This window comes from Pleurodeles waltl, chromosome 7 (genome assembly GCF_031143425.1).
Source record: "Pleurodeles waltl isolate 20211129_DDA chromosome 7, aPleWal1.hap1.20221129, whole genome shotgun sequence".
Taxonomy (NCBI): domain Eukaryota; kingdom Metazoa; phylum Chordata; class Amphibia; order Caudata; family Salamandridae; genus Pleurodeles; species Pleurodeles waltl.
The window spans coordinates 273,395-292,514 of NC_090446.1; the positions used below are offsets into that span (position 1 = coordinate 273,395).

The 19,120-nt window shown below is 47.0% G+C and overlaps 1 protein-coding gene across 1 annotated transcript in view; it reads right to left on the reverse strand.

The window, feature by feature from the left end:
- Positions 1 to 11,290: 11,290 nt before the first annotated feature.
- The window catches only part of CLCN1 (chloride voltage-gated channel 1), a 609,758-nt gene continuing 601,928 nt past the window's right edge, over positions 11,291 to 19,120 (reverse strand). The window contains exons 22-23 of the mRNA XM_069242656.1: positions 14,983 to 15,069; positions 11,291 to 14,058 (exon numbers count right to left, since the gene is read on the reverse strand). Coding sequence (XP_069098757.1) covers positions 13,699 to 14,058; positions 14,983 to 15,069 — 447 coding nt within the window. The 3' untranslated portion in view covers positions 11,291 to 13,698. The remainder of the gene's footprint in view (positions 14,059 to 14,982; positions 15,070 to 19,120) is intronic.

A 19,120-nucleotide genomic window follows, 5' to 3' on the forward strand; every position in this document is an offset into this window, starting at 1 on the left:
GAAGTAAAAATGGATGTTACTCCCCCATACAGTTCTTCTCACACATTGGCCACAAACATCCCACCCTGGCCCAGAAAAACATACAGACACCATCCTCACATGCTGGCCTGTCCCCCCCCCCATCTCTTCCATCCACAACACTCCATACATTCATGTGCCATCCACAATGTACACAGTTTACTCACCTGTTTGTCTGGAGGATAGCAGAGTTGCGTGTACTGGGGGAGGACCCCATCCACCAGTTTCACCAACTCCTCCGCAGTGAAGGCAGGGAACCTTTCCACAGACACTGTAGCCATTGTCGCTTCCAGATGCAGGTCACAGCAGCACTTGCAGTGTAGGTCCTCTCCTGTTGAAGGTCAGGTATCAAGTGAGGGAACTGATAGAAAATGGCAGTCACGTCTGCGGCAGTGCGTACCGTCACCGCCGGCGTACATTGTCATTGGCTCCTGGAACCCATAGGGTCCCAATGATAACCAATGCTGAATTGCGCAGTGGTCTTAGACCGCCTACCGCGACGCTGCACAATGCCAGTGCAGTTACCTCATTTCCCCTCGTCCCTCCTTACAGGTCAGGCATCTGCCATTTCAGGGGGCCACATGGCAGGCCAACTAACTGCGTCACAGCACTTTTGGCCAGGAATACGGACAGACAAAGGCACACAGAGATTATTTCACGATTGTGCTAAACAGCCTCGTGAAACCTATGTGGTGTATGACCCCCTGCTCACCCTTCTCCTCCATAGGGCACGTCCGCTGGGGCAGGTGATGAGATGGCGGCATCCTCCGGTGTACAGACCCCTGGTGGACCTGTCGACAATGGAAGACAGACACATCATTATCACTTACAGACTTGATCGTGCCACAATCCAGGAACTGTGCACCCAGTTGGAGCCAGACCTGATGTCAGCTATCCGCCATCCCACAGGTATCCCCCCTCTAGTGCAGATCCTGTCTGTGCTCCATTTCTTGGCAAGTGGGTCCTTTCAAACAACAGTGCCCATGGCATCAGGGATGTCACAGCCAATGTTCTCTAATGTGTTATCCAGAGTGTTATCTGCACTGCTGAAACACATGCGCAGCTACATCGTTTTCCCTCAGATGGAGGATTTGCCCACAGTGAAGAGTGACTTCTATGCCCTGGGACATATCCCCAACATTATTGGTGCCATTGATGGTACACATGTGGCATCTGTCCCCCCGCAGGAATGAACAGGTGTACAGAAATCCGAAAAGCTACCTGTGACCGGGCAGCCCCGACCACGTCTCTGCCAGCGTCATCCAACTCCGTGTCGGGCAAACCCGACACGTCAGTTCCGCGTTCCCATGTTGTCATGGGAACGCTCTCGGCGTCGATGGTGCGTTTCCCTGTTTCCAGGGAAACACTTGAGGACTTCCGGGCCATCGGGAGTGAAAAGGGGAAGGTACGCGAGGAAGAGAGGAAGGGAGTTGAAGGAGAGAACGAGTGGGAGTCGAATCAACGAGTAGCGGAGCAGCGTGACGAGACAGGCGAGGAAGCAGCCGAAGCAGGAGAAGGAGACCACACACGGAGAAGAACCGGAGCCGGAGAACCAAGGAGCCAGCCACGACCCCGGAGGGTCGTGGCTTGCAAAGTACGGTCCCTCTTGGGGACAAGAGAACTTAGAGCTAAAAAGCCACTGGGGAAGGGAACTGGGGAGTTGGGAGAGGTGAAAAGGGGAGGGGCGCAGGCTCAGTAACCAAAGGGGAGACTGGCTATCTTGCCCAACCCGGGAGCACGGTGTGTTAACTAAACCACGTCACCACTATCTATTATCCCTTTCACTGGTGTATCGGCACTCTATCCCTATCTCCCTACATCCCTTTCCCCCTTTCTATAGGAAGAGAAACCCCAGAAATACCCAGTCACTTACCTTGGCGTTCTTCTGTTTCTCTTGCCGGTAATCCACTGGAGCCGCCCGAGTTCCCCAGAATCCAGCGACCTAGGAGGCAAGAAGAAGAAGAAAGACAGAATTAGAAGAAGAGAAGAACCACAGCCCTAAGACCCTATAGTAGACTGTAATCTTTTGGAACCAAAGAAAAGTAAAAAGGAAAAACAATAAAAACCCTTACTTACCGTACTACCCGATCTCAGTCTTGTTTATACCGTTCAGCCAGCCACACTACCATTCAATGAATGTGCAGATGGCGTGTTTGGCGGACCAGTATATCTCCCATGTGAATGCCAAGTATCCTGGCTCTGTGCATAACGCTTACATTTTGAGGAATAGCAGGATCCCTTATGTGATGGGCCAACTCCAGAGGCACTGGGTGTGGCTAATAGGTGAGGCCAAGGTCCCCACACAGTTTAACTAGGTGTATGGGTATGGGAGAGTCCCTAAGGGTTGGAGGATGTCTAACAGTTGTCCCTCGATATTTGCAGGTGACTCTGGTTAGCCCAACATGTCATGGCCACTGACCCCAGTGCGGAATCCCAGGACAAGGGCAGAGGAACGCTACAATGAGGCACATGGGTGAACTAGGAGGATAATAGAGCGCAAATTCGGCCTCCTGAAGGACAGATTCCGGTGCCTCCATCTGACAGGTGGATCCCTATACTACTCACCAAAGAAGGTTTGCCAGATCATCGTGGCATGCTGTATGTTGCACAACCTGGCTTTGCGATGCCAGGTGCCTTTTCTGCAGGAGGATGGGCCTGATGCTGGTCTTGTGGCAGCTGTGGAGCCTGTGGACAGTGAAGAAGAGGAGGCAGAAGAAGAAGATATAGACAACCAAAACAACCTCATCATGCAATACTTCCAGTGATACACAGGTAAGAGAATGTCTCTGCTTCTCACATCTCATACTTCTGTAGGACATAGCATAAATCTGCCTTTTAACCTCTTTGTATAGACACTGACATGTCACTTTGGCTTTCCATTTCACAGATCTGGGTCCCATTTTGTGTACTCTGCTATGTTTACTGCTACCCAACAACTGTGTAACTATGGTATGTGAACATGAACATTGACATTGCTAGATTTCCAAAAGGTTGCAATTACACATTTGTTAAAGTATAGACTGACTCCAGATTGATTTGTGAATCAAGGGTGTTTATTTCTGTGCTAATAAGTGGAGGGGGGTGTGCAATGGGCTGGGGTGATGGTGGAGGAATGTCCATGGTAGAGTTCAGTTTCTTGGTCTCACAAATGAATTGTCCAAGGGGGCATAGGAAGTGGAGTAATGGCAGTTTAAGGTGGACAGGGTGACAAAGTGGGACAGAAGGGTGACAATCAGGAGGGTCTTATTTCCTGGCGGGGGTCTTGGCAATGTGTCTCTGTCTTGTTCCTGGATCTCAGGGACTGTTTGCGGGTAGTTCTCCTTCTGCAGGGGGTGGGGTGCTAGTGGCCTGTTGTTTCTGTGGATGGCCTCCTGTCCACTAGCGCCGGCAGAGGTGGAGGGCTGCTCATTGTCCAGACTAGTGTCAGGGGTCCATTTGTGTGCGACTGTGTACCTCATAGTGTTGGCCAGGTCTGCCAGCACCCCTGCAATGGTGACCAGGGTGGTGTTGATGGACTTCAAGTCCTCCCTGATCCCCAGGTAGTGTTCCTCCTGCAGCCGCTGGGTCTCCTGAAACTTGGCCACTACCGTGCCCATCGTCTCCTGGGAATGATGGTATGCTCCCATGATGTTGGAGAGTGCCTCGTGGAGAGTGGGTTCCCTGGGCCTGTCCTCCCCCTGTCGCACAGCAGTCCTCCCAGCTTCCCTGTTATCCTGTGCCTCTGTCCCCTGAACCGTGTGCCCACTGCCACTGACCCTAGGTCCCTGATCGTCTTGAGGTGGTGGGTTTGCCTGGGGTCCCTCTAGTGGTGGACACACTGCTGATTGACGTGTCCTGGGGACAGTGGCATGGACCTGCTGGGTGGCTGCTGTGGTGGTGTTTCCTGAGGGGGGAGGGTCTGTGGTGGCTTGTGACAGTGGCAGGGGAACCGATTGTCCCGAGGTCCCTTATGGGCCGGGCTGGTCATCCACCTCTTCCTGATGTCATCCCGTGTTCTTGGATGCTGTCCCACTGCGTTGACCCTGTTGACGAATCTCTGCCATAGCTCCATCTTCCTAGCAATGGAGGTGTGCTGCACCTGTGATCCGAAAAGCTGTGGCTCTACCCGGATGATTTCCTCTACCATGACCCTAAGATCCCTCTCAGAAAACCTGGGGTGTCTTTGAGGTGCCATGATGTGGTGTAGGTGATGTGTGAGGTGATGTTTGTTGTGCTGTGTGAAATGTTGTGTTGCTGTGTGTTGTTTGAGGTGCGTGGACGTTGTATGAGTGATGGTGTGGTGTGCTTGTGGATGCTGGTGTAGTGTTGGCTATTCTCTCTCTGTGCTTCTTCCCAAAAATGTCGTCGTAAGGGTTGTGGGTAATGTGGGTGTGTGTTTTATAGTTTTGTGGGTGTGGTGTGTGTATGTGTGTCAGGTGTGTGTATTTCAGATTGTCCAATGTGGTTGTGTTTTGTAAGTGTGTGTTTATTTTGAGCGCGGCGGTGTGTACCGCCAATGGTTTAACGCAGTTGAAAGACCGCTGAGTTGATTCATGGGTCGTGATAGTGTGGGCGTATTCTTGTTGGCGTGACGGTGTAGGTTTTGGTATCGCCAGTTTATCACTGACCTTTGGTGTGGCGGACTTGTGTGCGTGTCTGTATTGTGGCGGATTACGAGATGTGGGTCGTAATACCTGTGGCGGATTTCCGCCACGGTATGTTGGCAGCCTTCAGCACGGCGGTAAGCGGGATTTACCACCAGGGTTGTAATGAGGGCCTGAGTGTTTAAATGAAATCATGGGACTGAGTACAGTCAACCCAAAGAGAGAACAGTCTACGTGAATTCATATTACTATGTGACTCTGCTACATATAAAATACATGTGATGAAGTTGGCAATCTCACTTACTTTCTTAAACATCCCTTCAAATGTAACATGTGACCGTTTTGACTTGACATCAACAAACAAACTTGCTTCTGTACAAATGATTTTGCTTCCCCGCCCCTCACTTTCATTAGCCCATGTTTATAGTTCCCTGAAGACTTCAAGGGCCCCTGGAAGAAACCATGGTCATGTGAAATCAGCGAGGTGAGCACCGCTGGACCACTCTGACATAAAGCACTTAAGTCAGGCCTGGAGTGATCAACACACAAGCACTTTCAGCAAATCCCAGGAGAGACAACGGATTCTTTGAGGGACTGAGGCGCTCACAGGAGAATCACAACCAGTCTTGAGAATACCAAGTACTCAATGGCTTTCAAAGGGGAAGATTCCCCCAACTCCCCCAGCTGCACCACGAGGATTGACAAGAGATCTACATATATACAAAGCCATGCAATATACGATTATAAAGAGTAATGTATTTTCGTTTGTAGTTTTTCCCCTCCAGATGGGCCTCTTCTTTTAACCATCACTCTCAGCCAATACGTGTTTCGCCATCCGTGGGTGTCCCTATGACTTAATCAGAGCACAAAGTAACACTGAAATACAACAAATAACCTTCACGTGCAATTCCATCACCAATCCTCTGTTGTCTTGTGTAACCGTATGTATGATATTGTGAAAGTGTGCAAGTGGAAACCCATGCACACCTTCAAGGTAAAACCCAACACCAAAATAATCCATGTGAATAACATCCCCACATCAAAAGACATCTTCAGTTTACCACACCGTAGGCATCCATTTGTCACAATAGGAACGTAAACCGTGAGGTAGTCACACACAGTGTTTTTTGATGGTATGATATGTCATGTGTAGCTAAAAGAAATGGTGGGAATATAGTAAGAACCAAGCCGACCCACTCTAATCCCACACAAGCGTGAAAAGAATGAAAGAAAACCTTTAGTGAGAAAAGAAAAGTGCAGAGTCTCGTGCCAGAGTGCACTCCATAACAACACTCCAAAAGGACACCTGTCTCGTTAGCCAATGAAACAATGAGCTTCATGGAAGAAGAACTGGAATATGTCACTGTTATAATACTAAGGCCCATATTTATACTTTTATAGCGTCACATTTGCACTGCTTTTTGACGCCAAAATGGCACAAACTTACAATATACAATTGTATTTTGCCAGTTTGTGCCGCTTTTTCGTAAAAAATTACGCAAATGCGGCACTAAAAAAGTATAAATTTGGGCCTAAGTATCCACCATAAATGTCACAAATATACTCAGGGATTTCCCTACCTTGTCTCTGCTCAAAGGGTCAAATGTATCAAAGTTCCATTTTGCATTATTTAAATAGCAAATTTAGAGAAATCGCTGTTTAAGTAATGCAAAATAGCAATTTCATAAAATTTGCAATTGCTATTAGAGAATTTCTTTTAGGGGATGAGACTCCATTCATTCCTATGGGCCTAAAGGCCCACAGGTGTGAATGGTTTTGCATTTCCTAGTTTCTAACTTCCTTTTAGGAATTCTCAAAGAGGGTAATGCAAAACCAAGGGTGCTGAGGGCCTAAGGCCCTCCTTTGATGCACACCCCCAAAAAAAATTGTGCACATTTAAAGTTCACACGTGCCTTAGGGGCATGTGAGCGTTACATGGCACTTAAAAAAATGCATTTTAATGCTTTTTTTAAAATTGCTTATGGTCACCACCAACTTGGAGTTGGTGGTAATTGCATTTCCGAAATGCCCAGTTCACATTTATGGAATACTTGAACATGTGACTAGGACACAGAAAATAGGAATGCCCTATTTGAGTTTTCCTATTTAGGGAATCGCAAATTGTGGTTCCCTATTTAGAGTCACAATTTTAGGGAATCACTCAAAATTGTGACAACCTAAAACTGGACTGCAATGCGTTCCATACATCATGAAAGGCTATGCTGCATTTGCAAACAGTGGAATTTTGAATGCAAAATGTTTTGATACATCTGGCCCAAAATTCCTACTCAGAATGGCCTCTTTCCCAAACGCGTAACTCCAATCTAGATATATGAGTTAAACAATTAAGTCACACATCCCATTGTGTTTACCCTAAATCCGCAGTCCAACAGACCGTGTCATTAAAGATAAAGCAACCACTCACCACTAGCTCGTTATTGTAAAAAATATCTACAATCTCTTCTGGTTGATGGTGTTCTAGACAGTTAACCCACTCGTAATGGGGACATTCCTTCCTGTAATATAATACATATGATGCAAAGGGTAGGCTTAATAATCTCTCACAGAGGGCCCCTACACCACGATTCGTCACGTAATCAGACCCCATCAGTAAGATACTGTAGAGCGTCCCGAGATGGAGCTCGCGCGCCACCCATTCAAGTCTACATGAAGTGCGAGAGGGGTGGCAGATGCCGCTGATGCAGCAGCTCGGCCGTCTCTGGCTGGACTGGCTCAGGTGGGCGGCATCTTGGCATATGCAAGACCTTCGTGTGAGAACGGTGGCAGCCAGAATTAGAAATCACTTTGAACCCAACAACAGAAAGTGCGTATTCTAAGAAATCCTAAACTAGTCCTAATTTATTTCATAATGCGTACATTGTGCCAAACCTTCGTGTAAGAACAGTGGCAGCCGTAATTAGAAAGAACATTGATAATGAGCAGAAAGTGCATAGCCCAGTATATCCTAAGCTGTTCCTGTTATTATTTCGGTCGATATGGGATGCGTGTTCGGCCAGACACACGGCCGGTGTATAGATCCCTGCTATACTCAATAGAATACTAACTCCTATCAACAAGGAGCGCGCCACGCTTGTGAGGATCCAGACTGAGTGCAAAGGTTGCTGAGAGTAAGAAATCATTTAAAAACACTGTAAATGCAAAGGCATTGGCAAATAACAATCACCCATCACAGAAAATGAATTGCATTTGTCACGTCGTATATGCAGATCGATCGTCATCAGTCTCCCGTAAAATACTCCAGTTCCTGGTCAGTATTTAGACCCTCCACAAGTGCCCTGAAACGCATCATCCACATCGCTTCTCCGCTCTGTAGATGGAGCTTCAGCTGCCTCCCGGGGTCTCTGAATATATTTTCAATCCCATAAGACCCGAAGTCCTTATTGGGCACATGTGTGGCGCAATCCCTGGCGTGCACTGCATTGGATGGCTCACATCTCTTATATGTTCACTCATCCTCTCTTTAAAAGCTCTAATAGTACTCCCAGCATATGTACGGTCGCACCTACACACAATTAAATATATTACATACATGGTGTTACAATTGATATTGGGTTGAATTTCATAACTGTTATTCACATCCCTCTGAAACTCTTTATCTCATGCAAAGCTCATCACAAACACCACGATGGCCACATTTAAAAAACACTCAACGTATGTTTTGTAAGCGAATAATCATGTGGTTTAGATGTAGGATAACTGGGGCTCAGAATAACTCTCAAAGATCTACCCCTACGGTCTGTCTGAAATACAGTAATCCAAGGCCTTGTCTTCCATAAAACATGCCACTGTCTCTGCATGATATTCCGTAAGGCACTGGACCTCCATGTATAATCTGAGATTAATAGAGCCATGTCTTGTTTCCTTTCCTTTTAGTGGTTAACATTAAGGGTTCACTCCTTCTCACTTTAACGATCTTTTCCTATGCCCTCTGATAACTCATGCTGTGTACCCTCTTCGTGCAAAGCGTACCCCCATATCATGTGCACATTCATGAAATCTTAGTTTGTTGCTACAGTTGCATCTGGCACGCATCATCTCTCCACATGGGACTGCTCTACTCTGGTGTCTTGGGTGTGCACTGGATGCATGCAAAACAGGGTTGCATGAAGATGTTTTACAGTATAATCTGCTGTGTATTGTGTTGTTTTCAATAACGGTTCCACATCTAAAAAGACATTCTTGTCCTCACTGTATTGGTGTGTAAAACTGATGTTCGCATTGTTTGTACTAAGATAGTCACAAAACTCCTTTAGTTCTTGTGTGGTGCCAGTCCGTTTCATAAAACAATCATTAATGTAATGTCCCAATATGTAATGAAACCATTCTATCATGTGCCTCCTGAGCCCCAGATACACTCCTCCTCTGACTGCCCTAAAGAGGTTCCTCTCGGAGATAGAAAACCTGGAGCCCACAGCCACACCCTGTGTTTGTCTATACCAATCATGCTCGAAGAGAAAGAAATTAATACTCATTATTAAGTCACTCATACACAGTAACATTTCTGTATGTTCCCACAAACTGGCAGATCTAGTGTTAAGAGTATGTTGTAATGCTTGCATCCTTATTTCATGTTCAATACTGGTATATAGTGTCAGACATCCAGTGTCACCATAATCATTCCATGTTCCCAACGATCACCACTGACTAAACTCAAAATATGCTTGGTGTCTTTTATAAATGAAGGAAGATTTAGCACAAATGGTTGTGAAAATATGTCTACAAACTCAGAAAGCCTTTCCGTTGGTCCTGCAATGCCAGACACAAAGGGCCTACCTGCTGGAAAGGGGAGATCTCTCTGTACTTTAGGAAGGGCATATGGACAGAGGTATCTAGGGCGATGCACTCGATAACACATGTATTCATCGTCATCTAATAAACATTTGTCATGCCACAACTTAAGACGTTTGTTAATCCTACTGGTAAGGTCAAAGATTGGATTAGATGTCAATTTCCCTAACAAGCTACATCATGTAGTTGTGAGTATAGTTTTGTTCATAATCACAGCAGTTCATCTCCACAGTATTGCCCCCCTTGTCAGCCTCACTAATTATAAGGTTGGCATCTTTCTGTAATGACTTCAGGGCCACGCGTTTCCTATGACTGAAGTTATCGCTCTCTCTGCCATCTCTTGACCTCTGACATCGAATGAGTTTGTCCAGGTCCCCAGAAATAAGTATATAGAAGGCATCTATATTATGACTACTTGTAAAACCTGGCATCCATCAGGATTTGGTTTTTAAATCAGTAATGACATTGGTAGCAGTATTGAGATCATCCTGCAGCTTGGGGACCGTGATGGGATCATCCTTAAAGTACGTGGCATAGTAGCGTCACCACATGACGTATGTCTCGTATAGTGAACGCACTCCACTCCGGTATCTGACAGCCTCAGCTCGTTATTTGGTTGAGGGTTCAATGTGAAAAATGCCTTTATTTGGAGACATCTAATATACTTGTATAAATCTATTTTTAATTTCCAAATGTCACCCCGCTAGCAGGGCAAACCCCAACGCTCTCCTCAAGAGTGAATTCACATGAGGAGTGAGTGTCTTCCTGGCAGTCCCTGCTCTGTATCAGTTTCTGCTTTTTGTCCCATGACCTCGTCTTCGAGCCTTTCCCCTCTTCTGGAGCTGCCGCCTCTCTTTCCCCTCCGCGGTTTCTTGTGGGATCCAATCACCTGATTTGCTCCAGATCCCCCCATTCAATATGCTGAACTTCCCGTAAGAAAGTGCTCTCCTTAGCAGACCTACTTTGTAAGGATATCCCTTCGGCTCCATCAGTATCACTCTCGCTGATGGGTGGAGTGCTGGGGGAGGTGGAGTCCAAACCAACACAGGCTGTCTCTTCTGCCTTTTTTTACCGTCCGACTGTACCAGATGATCATATTTTTTAGAAAAGTGAAAATTCTGCCACTATGATAATCCGCCTCATCCCTTTTTGACTTTCTTGCTTTTCGTTGTTTTTTATCATCCTGATGTTTGGATAAGATACCATTGAGAATTTGGTAATTCTTGGTAGGTGGTTCAACTAGGTTTAAGTCCCTAATTTTGTTATCTAAAGTTGCAATTTCTGCTTGCAATCTGGAGACCGTTCTATCAGTGTTCTCAACGAGAATATCGACAGGCTTCATGAATCTAGGTGTTAGTTCCTTTTCCCATAATACCAATAGACCCTTCTCTAAGTCATTGTAGGCAGGGATAACCTGTGATCTCAGACCCCTCGGTATTCTGTTCAGTTTGACATATTGTCCCAATGTGTCATATCATACCATCACAGCGCTTTTGTGTCTACCTCACGGTTTGAGTTCCTACTGTAAAATGCATGCCTAGGGTGTGGTGAACTGAAGGTGTCTTCTGATGGGGAATGCTATTAATGTGGATTATTTTGGTGTTGGGTTTTACCTTGAAGTTGTGCACAGGTTTCCTATTTCACACTAACTGATTCTTTGAAGACAGACCCAGCTTCTTTTCCACATGCATGACATCTGCATCCCTATGCTGATGAACATTTCACAAGGTATGTACTTTCACCAGAGAGGCTATGGTCACGTTTCATTTATCCTAGCCATGGTCTTGACATGTATGTTGTCATGTTAACTGAAACTTAAAAGGATTTGTTACATGGGCCATGTGAGCAATGAACACAGAAGAAAGGAGATGAGAAACATCTGCAGGAGGAGACAAAGAATACCAGTGGTTTATTAAAATACATTGAACACCCGTATGTATGTGCCCTCTGGCCTAGCTTTGCCTTTAAGACTGCATCTGTGGGCGTGGCGAAGTGCCCTCTAGAAAGATGGGACACGCCCATTTTATAACATAATTCATGTTTCTTGTTGCAGAAACACCTGAGTAAACATAAAAAATGAAATTCCCACGGTACTACAACACCACGTGTATCCCCATCCCCCATCTGGTGGGTCCCTGGGCCAGAGCCTGTGAAGGTCTTCCAGACACAGGAAGTAAGCATCCTCTGGATGGGATGGGGCGGGGTCCTTCGGTTCTCTGGGTTATTGTCAATGGCTGCAGAGCCTGCCCCACAGTTCAAGCAGTCTCAGGCCCGCCTTCTGTCCTTTTGTGGGGATGAAGATCACAAATGTTATTTTTGGGTCAAGGCATCCTGGGGCTTGACACAGAGAGAGTATTCTGCGTACATTGGGTGTTGAGGTCTTGGCATTGCAGCTGCCATGTTTCATGCGACAAGCTGCTCCGGTCAGACACTGATACCCCTCATTCTCACAGCAGAAGATTCCCTGGTTTAATGATAGGTTGTTGGCTCAAGAGTCCAAGGTTTATATTGAAAAAGCCGCTGTGGTTGTGTATTGAGTCATCCACATCAGAATCGCTGAGTTCATACAGATATCAACACTTTGCCAAAAGTCACCACGTTCTTTTGGAAGAGGCACTGATTGGACAGTGCGTGGGAGTCCAGAGGCGGTCTTTGACCTCACAGAAGGTGCTACTCAGGTTTACGTGATGTTGTGTTCCTGAGATCTGCCATGTTCTTACAGTAGATTCTGTATTGTTTGGGCGATGAGTTGTAGGGTGGTGAGTCCCTGTGTCCTTCCAGACCTTACTCAGGTGAGACCATGAGTTTAGTACATTGGAGAAGCTTCAGGGTCCCTCAGCAGGTGGTCCTCAGGTGGAAGTAAGGGTCGCAGAAGGAAGAGTCTTCCTATTTTGAAAGGTGACACTTCTGTGGCTGGAAGAGGAGGTGTGCACCAGAGAGTCCTCAGTCCTACAGGAGATGGGAGTCTGTCTGAAAGGCAAGGTTTACAATGGAGTCTCCACTACTTCCAAAGGCTACTCTTCTTGCATAACCATGAGTTGTATATTGAAGAGTCGCTACTCTGGCTGAACAATAAGCATTTAGCATCACCACCACTATAGTCCTAGAGCAAAATTTGTTTTGGTAGTTTTTTTCTGTTGTTCGTTGGAGATTCGTCATATTCCTACAAAATGTACATCTAACACTGACAGATGCAAGAAGATGAGGCCTCGTTTTCACAGAAGATGCTGCTCCCATTGAACGTCTGGTTGCAGGAAGTCAAAGGCTGGAGTTTTCACTGACGATGCTGCTCCCATTGAACGTCTGGTTGTAGGAAGTCAAAGCCTGGAGTTTTCACTGAAGATGCTGCTCCCATTGAACGTCTGGTTGCAGGAAGTCGAAGTCTGGAGTTTTCACTGACGATGCTGCTCCCATTGAACGTCTGGTTGTAGGAAGTCGAAGCCTGGAGTTCTCACTGAAGATGCAGCTCCCACTGAACGTCTGGTTGTAGGAAGTCAAAGCCTGTAGTTTTAATTGAAGATGCTGCTCAGTGCTGATTTGCAAGAAGGCAAGGGCTTGAGGTTTCACAGAGGATTCTGCTCAGGTTGCATGGTGAGCTGTAAAGAGAAGGCCACGAGTTCTCACCGAAGATCCTGCTCAGGGTCAGTGAAGATTCCTTTGGCTGACAGACACGACCTGCTTACAGAGACCAGAGTCCACACATTGTTGTAGCAAAGGCAACTCTGAAGGAGGAGTTGTAAGATGGTGATTGTTGAGGCTCAAATAGGAATTGCCACAGTTGGTGAAAAATGAGTTCTCTCTAACAACATGTTCTTCTAATGTAAAGTTTGTAACTTTAGAACAATTGTGTTGTCTTAAAAGATGTTCTCTTTGGGTTCATCTGGCCTGAACATTCTTACAAATGGTTTTCTGAAAGGAGAAGCTGCTGCAGTTAATATTTAGGCTGTATGGTCTGGACCCCCAAGGCTCTCCGAAGATGCTGAAGTCGTTTAACCCTGCTAAAGAGATCAGCTCTTTTCATAATTATGCTCTGTCTCATCCAATTAGGCTGGCCTGTTTCCTGATGGCAGGAAATACCTTGTAATGAAAACACAACAAGCAGTGGGTCAGCCATGAAGGAAGAATGTCCCACTCTGGTGGTGAGGTAGAATGGCCACACATTACTCGACTGACACGTTTGCACCTTCCTGAAAGCAGTGCAAAGATGAAATACAGATGAACCAAAGAGAGATATACCATGGGGTAGTGTGGTCATAGGATTGTCTATGGTACTTGTGTTGTCAGCTCACTAGAGCTGCACGTCCTCCTCATAGTCCTCGTCCAAGGCCGTAGACTGCAGATCCTCGAGAATTTGTGAGATCTCTTCAGCCGTTGGGTGTGTGAACTCCATCTCGTCCAGCTCCATGTCCAGGTCTGCAGGTGCTGGCCCGTTCGGGCCTTCCTCTGGCACAGGAGTCGGTGCGGACTCCTCCGGCATACACGGGTCCAGGTGCACCACGCAACTGCTGCCCTTCCGGCTCCATACTTTAGGGTTCTGATCGGAGGGGCGTCCCTTTGTGGAGAGGCTCCGACTTCCATCTCGAAAGCTGGCTAATGGCGGGCGCAGCCTCACACCAGATTTGGTGGATCCCTCAATGGCTTTCTGTAGCTGCGATAAAAAGAAGAAAGAATGGCAAAATGTGAGTAGCAATGAGGAGAGAAGGTTAGAAGATTTGAAAGCAACAAACTACCATTTACAAGGCCTCAGCTTTGTGCACCCAGAGCAGCAACTACTTACAAGAAACCTGAGATGGACTTCAACATCCACAGAGTACCTCATACCAGAACTGTACCACTGACTCCCACCACCACAGACTTCTCTAATAAGACCTCTGAAATGGACATAGAGCAGCAGGCTGTCTCTTACGAGAAGTCGGAGATGGACTCAATGGACGCTGGATTACCTCTTACAAGGAATCCGACATGGAGTCCTTCGTCAATGAAGTACTCTTACAGGTCCTGACCTCCAAGAGGGACTCCAAGAGGGACTCCAAGAGTAACAGACACCCTCTCAAACATACTCTAAAAAGGACTCCGAGAACAACAGACAACCTCGTACAAGGATGCTGACATAGTCGAAGAAGGTAAACCACCTCTTCCAGGATCTCTGATAGTGGTAAGAATTACACCCAGAATCCCTGTCGCCTGCGCAATGTATGAAACCCTCTCAGGTGTCGGGCGTGGAGTTGGAACAGTCCAGTTAGAGGGTGGAAAGTGACACAAGAACAATCCTTAGAGGCATATTCCTCTCTCTATGTGCGCTGAAGAATGCATCACACACGGATAGAGAGTGGTTGTAATGAGACTCCACCCACTATGAGGCCCCCTCTCTTTTTCATCACCCCTCATGACTCCCCACCCAGACCCTTCTACACTCATTCCTTCCCTCTTCCGTCACCTCTCTCACTTTTTATGAGTCTCACACTCTATGCCCTCTCCGTCCCACTCGGCGGAAGTCTCACTCAAGCTTGTACTCACGTCCTTACTCGGATACAGGACCCAGATGAGGGTGCACCGCAGGTTTCTCACTCACCTCTGGCAGCGCCAGCACCCCTCGCAGCTTCCCGATGTTTGTCACGTAGGCATGACTGAGGCCCAGCAGAGAGAAGAGAGTGTGGGTCTAGAAGGAAAGCAAATGGGTAGAAGTAAAAAAAGAGAATGAATTCATAAATGAATACATAGAGAAGGAGTCCTGATGCCAGTGTGAAGCTAGAGGTGCAAGTTATTACACACTGAGTATTTATTTTATTTTTTCCGGAGAATTCCCTCTGTTTTTAACCCGCTGGTGTCTTGTCAAATAACACCCCCCTCAAGAGACCAGAAATCATGACTGGCTGGGGTGAGACTAAAGCACCCAATGTTTTGAGTTCAACAGAGTAATATAATTTGCCTGGTTAAGGGGGGAACTGGTGGTTGGAATCCTTCTACTGCAGTGCATGACAGCCTTTTTACAGAAGCACATGGGGTGATGTCTGAAGGCCTCCTATGTAAAGTCCATGCAGCCCCTTGTGACTGGACATCACCCCAAATGTGGCCCTCCTGATGAAGCAGGAGGTAATTGTGATCTGGTTGGAAATTCATCTTTCAGCCCAAATCAGGGTTGTAAGTGTTGGGCCAAAACCACATGCAGTGATGCCCACCACACCTCACCAGGTGGAACCTGTGGAAATCTGCCCGGGGAAGCTGCACACCATGTGAGGAAAACAGGCCTGAAAATCTTATGTATCTCCTCTTGGCACTAGAGAATGTTCAACCAAGTAAATAACATCATCAAAATGAACATAAAAGTAGTCTACAGAATAAAAGTTTTGATGGCCTTTCGGAAGCTTACAGGGCAGGTTTACCTAGAGTTCATGGAAGGCGAGTCGCTGCGCTGCATGAATGTGAGAGCGCTGAAGAGCGCCATATTCACTAAGATGCAATGCTCTTATGCCCTCTCCCGGCACTGGCACCAACAAAGGTGCCTACACAGCATGGTGCAGGGATGCCTGCATTATGACAGGATTGTTTGTGTGCAGGGAGGGACATCTTCCTGCACTAAAACATTCAGACGCATATTCCTTTTGCAGCACACACTGAATGAGGAAGCAATGAGGAAAATAAAGATATTTATCATTGTTACACCTCGCTGGAACAGGCGAAGCATTACGATGCATTCCCAGGTTTACTGGCTTTATGAAATCTAGGAATGCTCAAAATCCATGGGTGGACACATAGGAACGCCTGTGCTTCATCCACAGAATGCCTTCTAGGCGCAGGGTAATGCAAGGCAGCACTATGCGCTGTGTTGCAATACTTTGTGTTTACTAAACCATGCAAAGTAGTTTTTATGGCTTAGCAAATACCAAAAATGATTTAGCACTGGGGCTGCCCACAAAAGTGACACAACCCAGACATGAAATCATAGTAAATCTGCCCCCAAGTGTGGGTGAAGAATAAGCCCGGGGTCGGACTGTATCTGAAGACTTCAAAGCTCTCAAGTCGCTGGTAAGGGGTGTGGGCTTCATATTAACACTGGGAGTAATCTCAGATGACCTCACCAGAGCCATATTGCATCCACACTGGTGCAGCAATGTCACTTTCCATCTGTCTTTCCAAGCCTTTGAGGAGAGTCAATGGACTGGCGTCAACATTAACTGGTTCTCTACAAAACGTGAACTGGGGTCTCAGTAACTTACTCTGTAACAGCCACCAAGCAGGCAGGCGGGTGGGAGAATGGACCAGAAAGATCACTGTAGGTGAGTAAGTTTTTCTTTTTTCTTCTGATGGCTACTTCTGCATGCAGATTCCTCACCTATGGAACAGATTCTGGGAACAACTTCCCAGAAGGCTGCTTAATGAGGAAGACCTAGAGAACCGATCTGGCAAAATAGCCATCCCTATGAACTCTGGAATCCAACAGTAACGGTTAGCAAAAGTGTGTAGTGATGCTCACGTAGCCGTGCAGCAGATGTCTGCAGTAGGAAGAGCCCTGGCCTGATGGAATGAGCACTGATCCCTCCTGGTGGCTCCTTCCTGGCCAGAGCACAGCAGGTCTTTGATGCACAGAATGACCCATCTGGACAGTGTTCGCTTATGAACTGCGTTGCTTTTCATGGAACAGCAGTAACCAAACAAGAGCTGCTCATCCAGCCGTGTATCCTTGAAGAAGTCTAAGTAGAAGCTGATCGCCCGTTGTGCAGCCAACCTATGAAGTGTTCTTCCTCAGTAGCACAATTAACTGCCCCAAGTGAAGGTGAATGGACCCTTCAGGACTGAAAGCGGCCATGGTTTGCAACATCAACTTCTCAGGGAACAATGAGGTGAATAACTGATGGGAACCAAGACTTGCCTTGTCACGGTGATTGCCACTGAAAACACTATCTAAAACGTTAACATTCACAAGTACTAACTGTGACTGGGCTCAAAAATAGATCCCATCAAAAACCTCAAACCAAGGTTAACGTTACCACGGGGCACAACAAAGGGAGCTGATGGATTCAAACGAGTAAACACAACTCAACAGGGAATCTGAACAGGGAAGGCCAGAGAGACAGAAGAATGCTGACATCACAGCCAAATCCCCCTCACGCTGCCTATTGAACACCCCTCTGAGCAGGGCGCGTGCGAGCTGCATAATTTCCAACAAATGAGCCCAAAGTGGGTCTGTGCTGTGTCTACGCGCCAGGAAATACATCTGTTTCATCTCCCAGAATAAGCAGATTTAATGGGTGAGTGACCAGCTGATAGGATTACGCTGACCATCTCCAGTGGTAGCTGAAAGGAGCCTACAAGTCCCCGCTGAATCTCCAGGCATGAAGGTGGAGGTGCAGATATCGGGGTGCAGCACCATTCTCCTTGACTGGAACAGAAGGTCTGGTCTGAGTGGAGGCATGAGCGAGGCACGGGGAGAAGCACAGGTCTGCATACCACACCCTCCTTGGCCAATTTAGGATGATTAGAATTACTTGGCAAATCTTCTTCAGAACTCTTGGAATACACAGGGTACCTAAACCATGTCAACTAAATCTCGTCCCCCAAGGCTCCACTCAACGGATACTGAAGGGCACAAACTGCTGGCATTGAGCATTACCTGAGGAGATGAACAAGTTCAGTAAAGTATGTGCTGAGTGCATCTGGCAGGAGATGCCATTGGGGTTCAGCAGGATAAAACTGACTCAGACTGTCAGCTCTGACATTAAGAGACCACACTAGGTAATTGGCTGTCAACAAGATCCCCTTGTGGAGTACCCAAGACCACAGCCTCAATTCCATTAGGCAAAAAAGTTGAGACTCTACTCCCCCTTGCTTGATCACTTATCACGTTGTACTGTCCGTCAAGACCTGGATGGACCAGCCTTGGATGGAGAGGAGGACGCCTAGTGCACCAGCCAAATCACCTGCAATTCCAGCAGATTAATGTGAAGTACCCACTCTTCTGGAGCCCAAAGACCTGTGATTTCCAGGTCCCCCAGATGAGTGCGGCCCCTAGGTGGAGTCATCTGTCCCTACCGTGTCCAAGGTTGGAGGGAGACATCTGCTGCAGTGCTCGGGGAAATTAAGATGGAGTTTGACAGGTCTCCCCCTGTGCTGGAACCACTGTTTGTGGGGGGCACCACTTCATACCCTAATGCCCCAATGCATGCATGTCCAGACGAATTCAGGAAGCCAGAGGACCTAACAGCAGTAAAACTTTGAGTTCTGGAACTCGCTCCCTCTGGAAAAGATGGGACCATTTTTAGAACATCGACAATTCTCAGAGGAAGGGGGAAAGAGTGGAGAAGGGTACGAACTCTTTGAACTGGAAGTCCTGGAAAGGCTTGAGATGAGATTTGGGCTTATTGATCGGAAAGTGACGGTCGAACAGTAATAGCACTGTCAACTGCAGATGACGCATCACCACCTTCAACAAACCGGCTCTGATCAACCTGTCATCCAAGTACAGGAAGATTGGGATGCCCAACTCTCTGAGATGGGTGGCAACCACTGTAATCACCTTGGTGACGTTTCAAGGTACCAATGTCAAACCCGAGGGGGGCACTGTAAATTGGTAGTGCTTAGAGCCCACCACCAAATGCAAGAGCTTCGAAGGAAACTACAAAACTGGAATTTGGAAATATGCATTGTGCAGGTTGAGTGATATCCTCTAGCCCCCAACTACCGATGCCAATAACACCCGAGCTAAAGTCAAC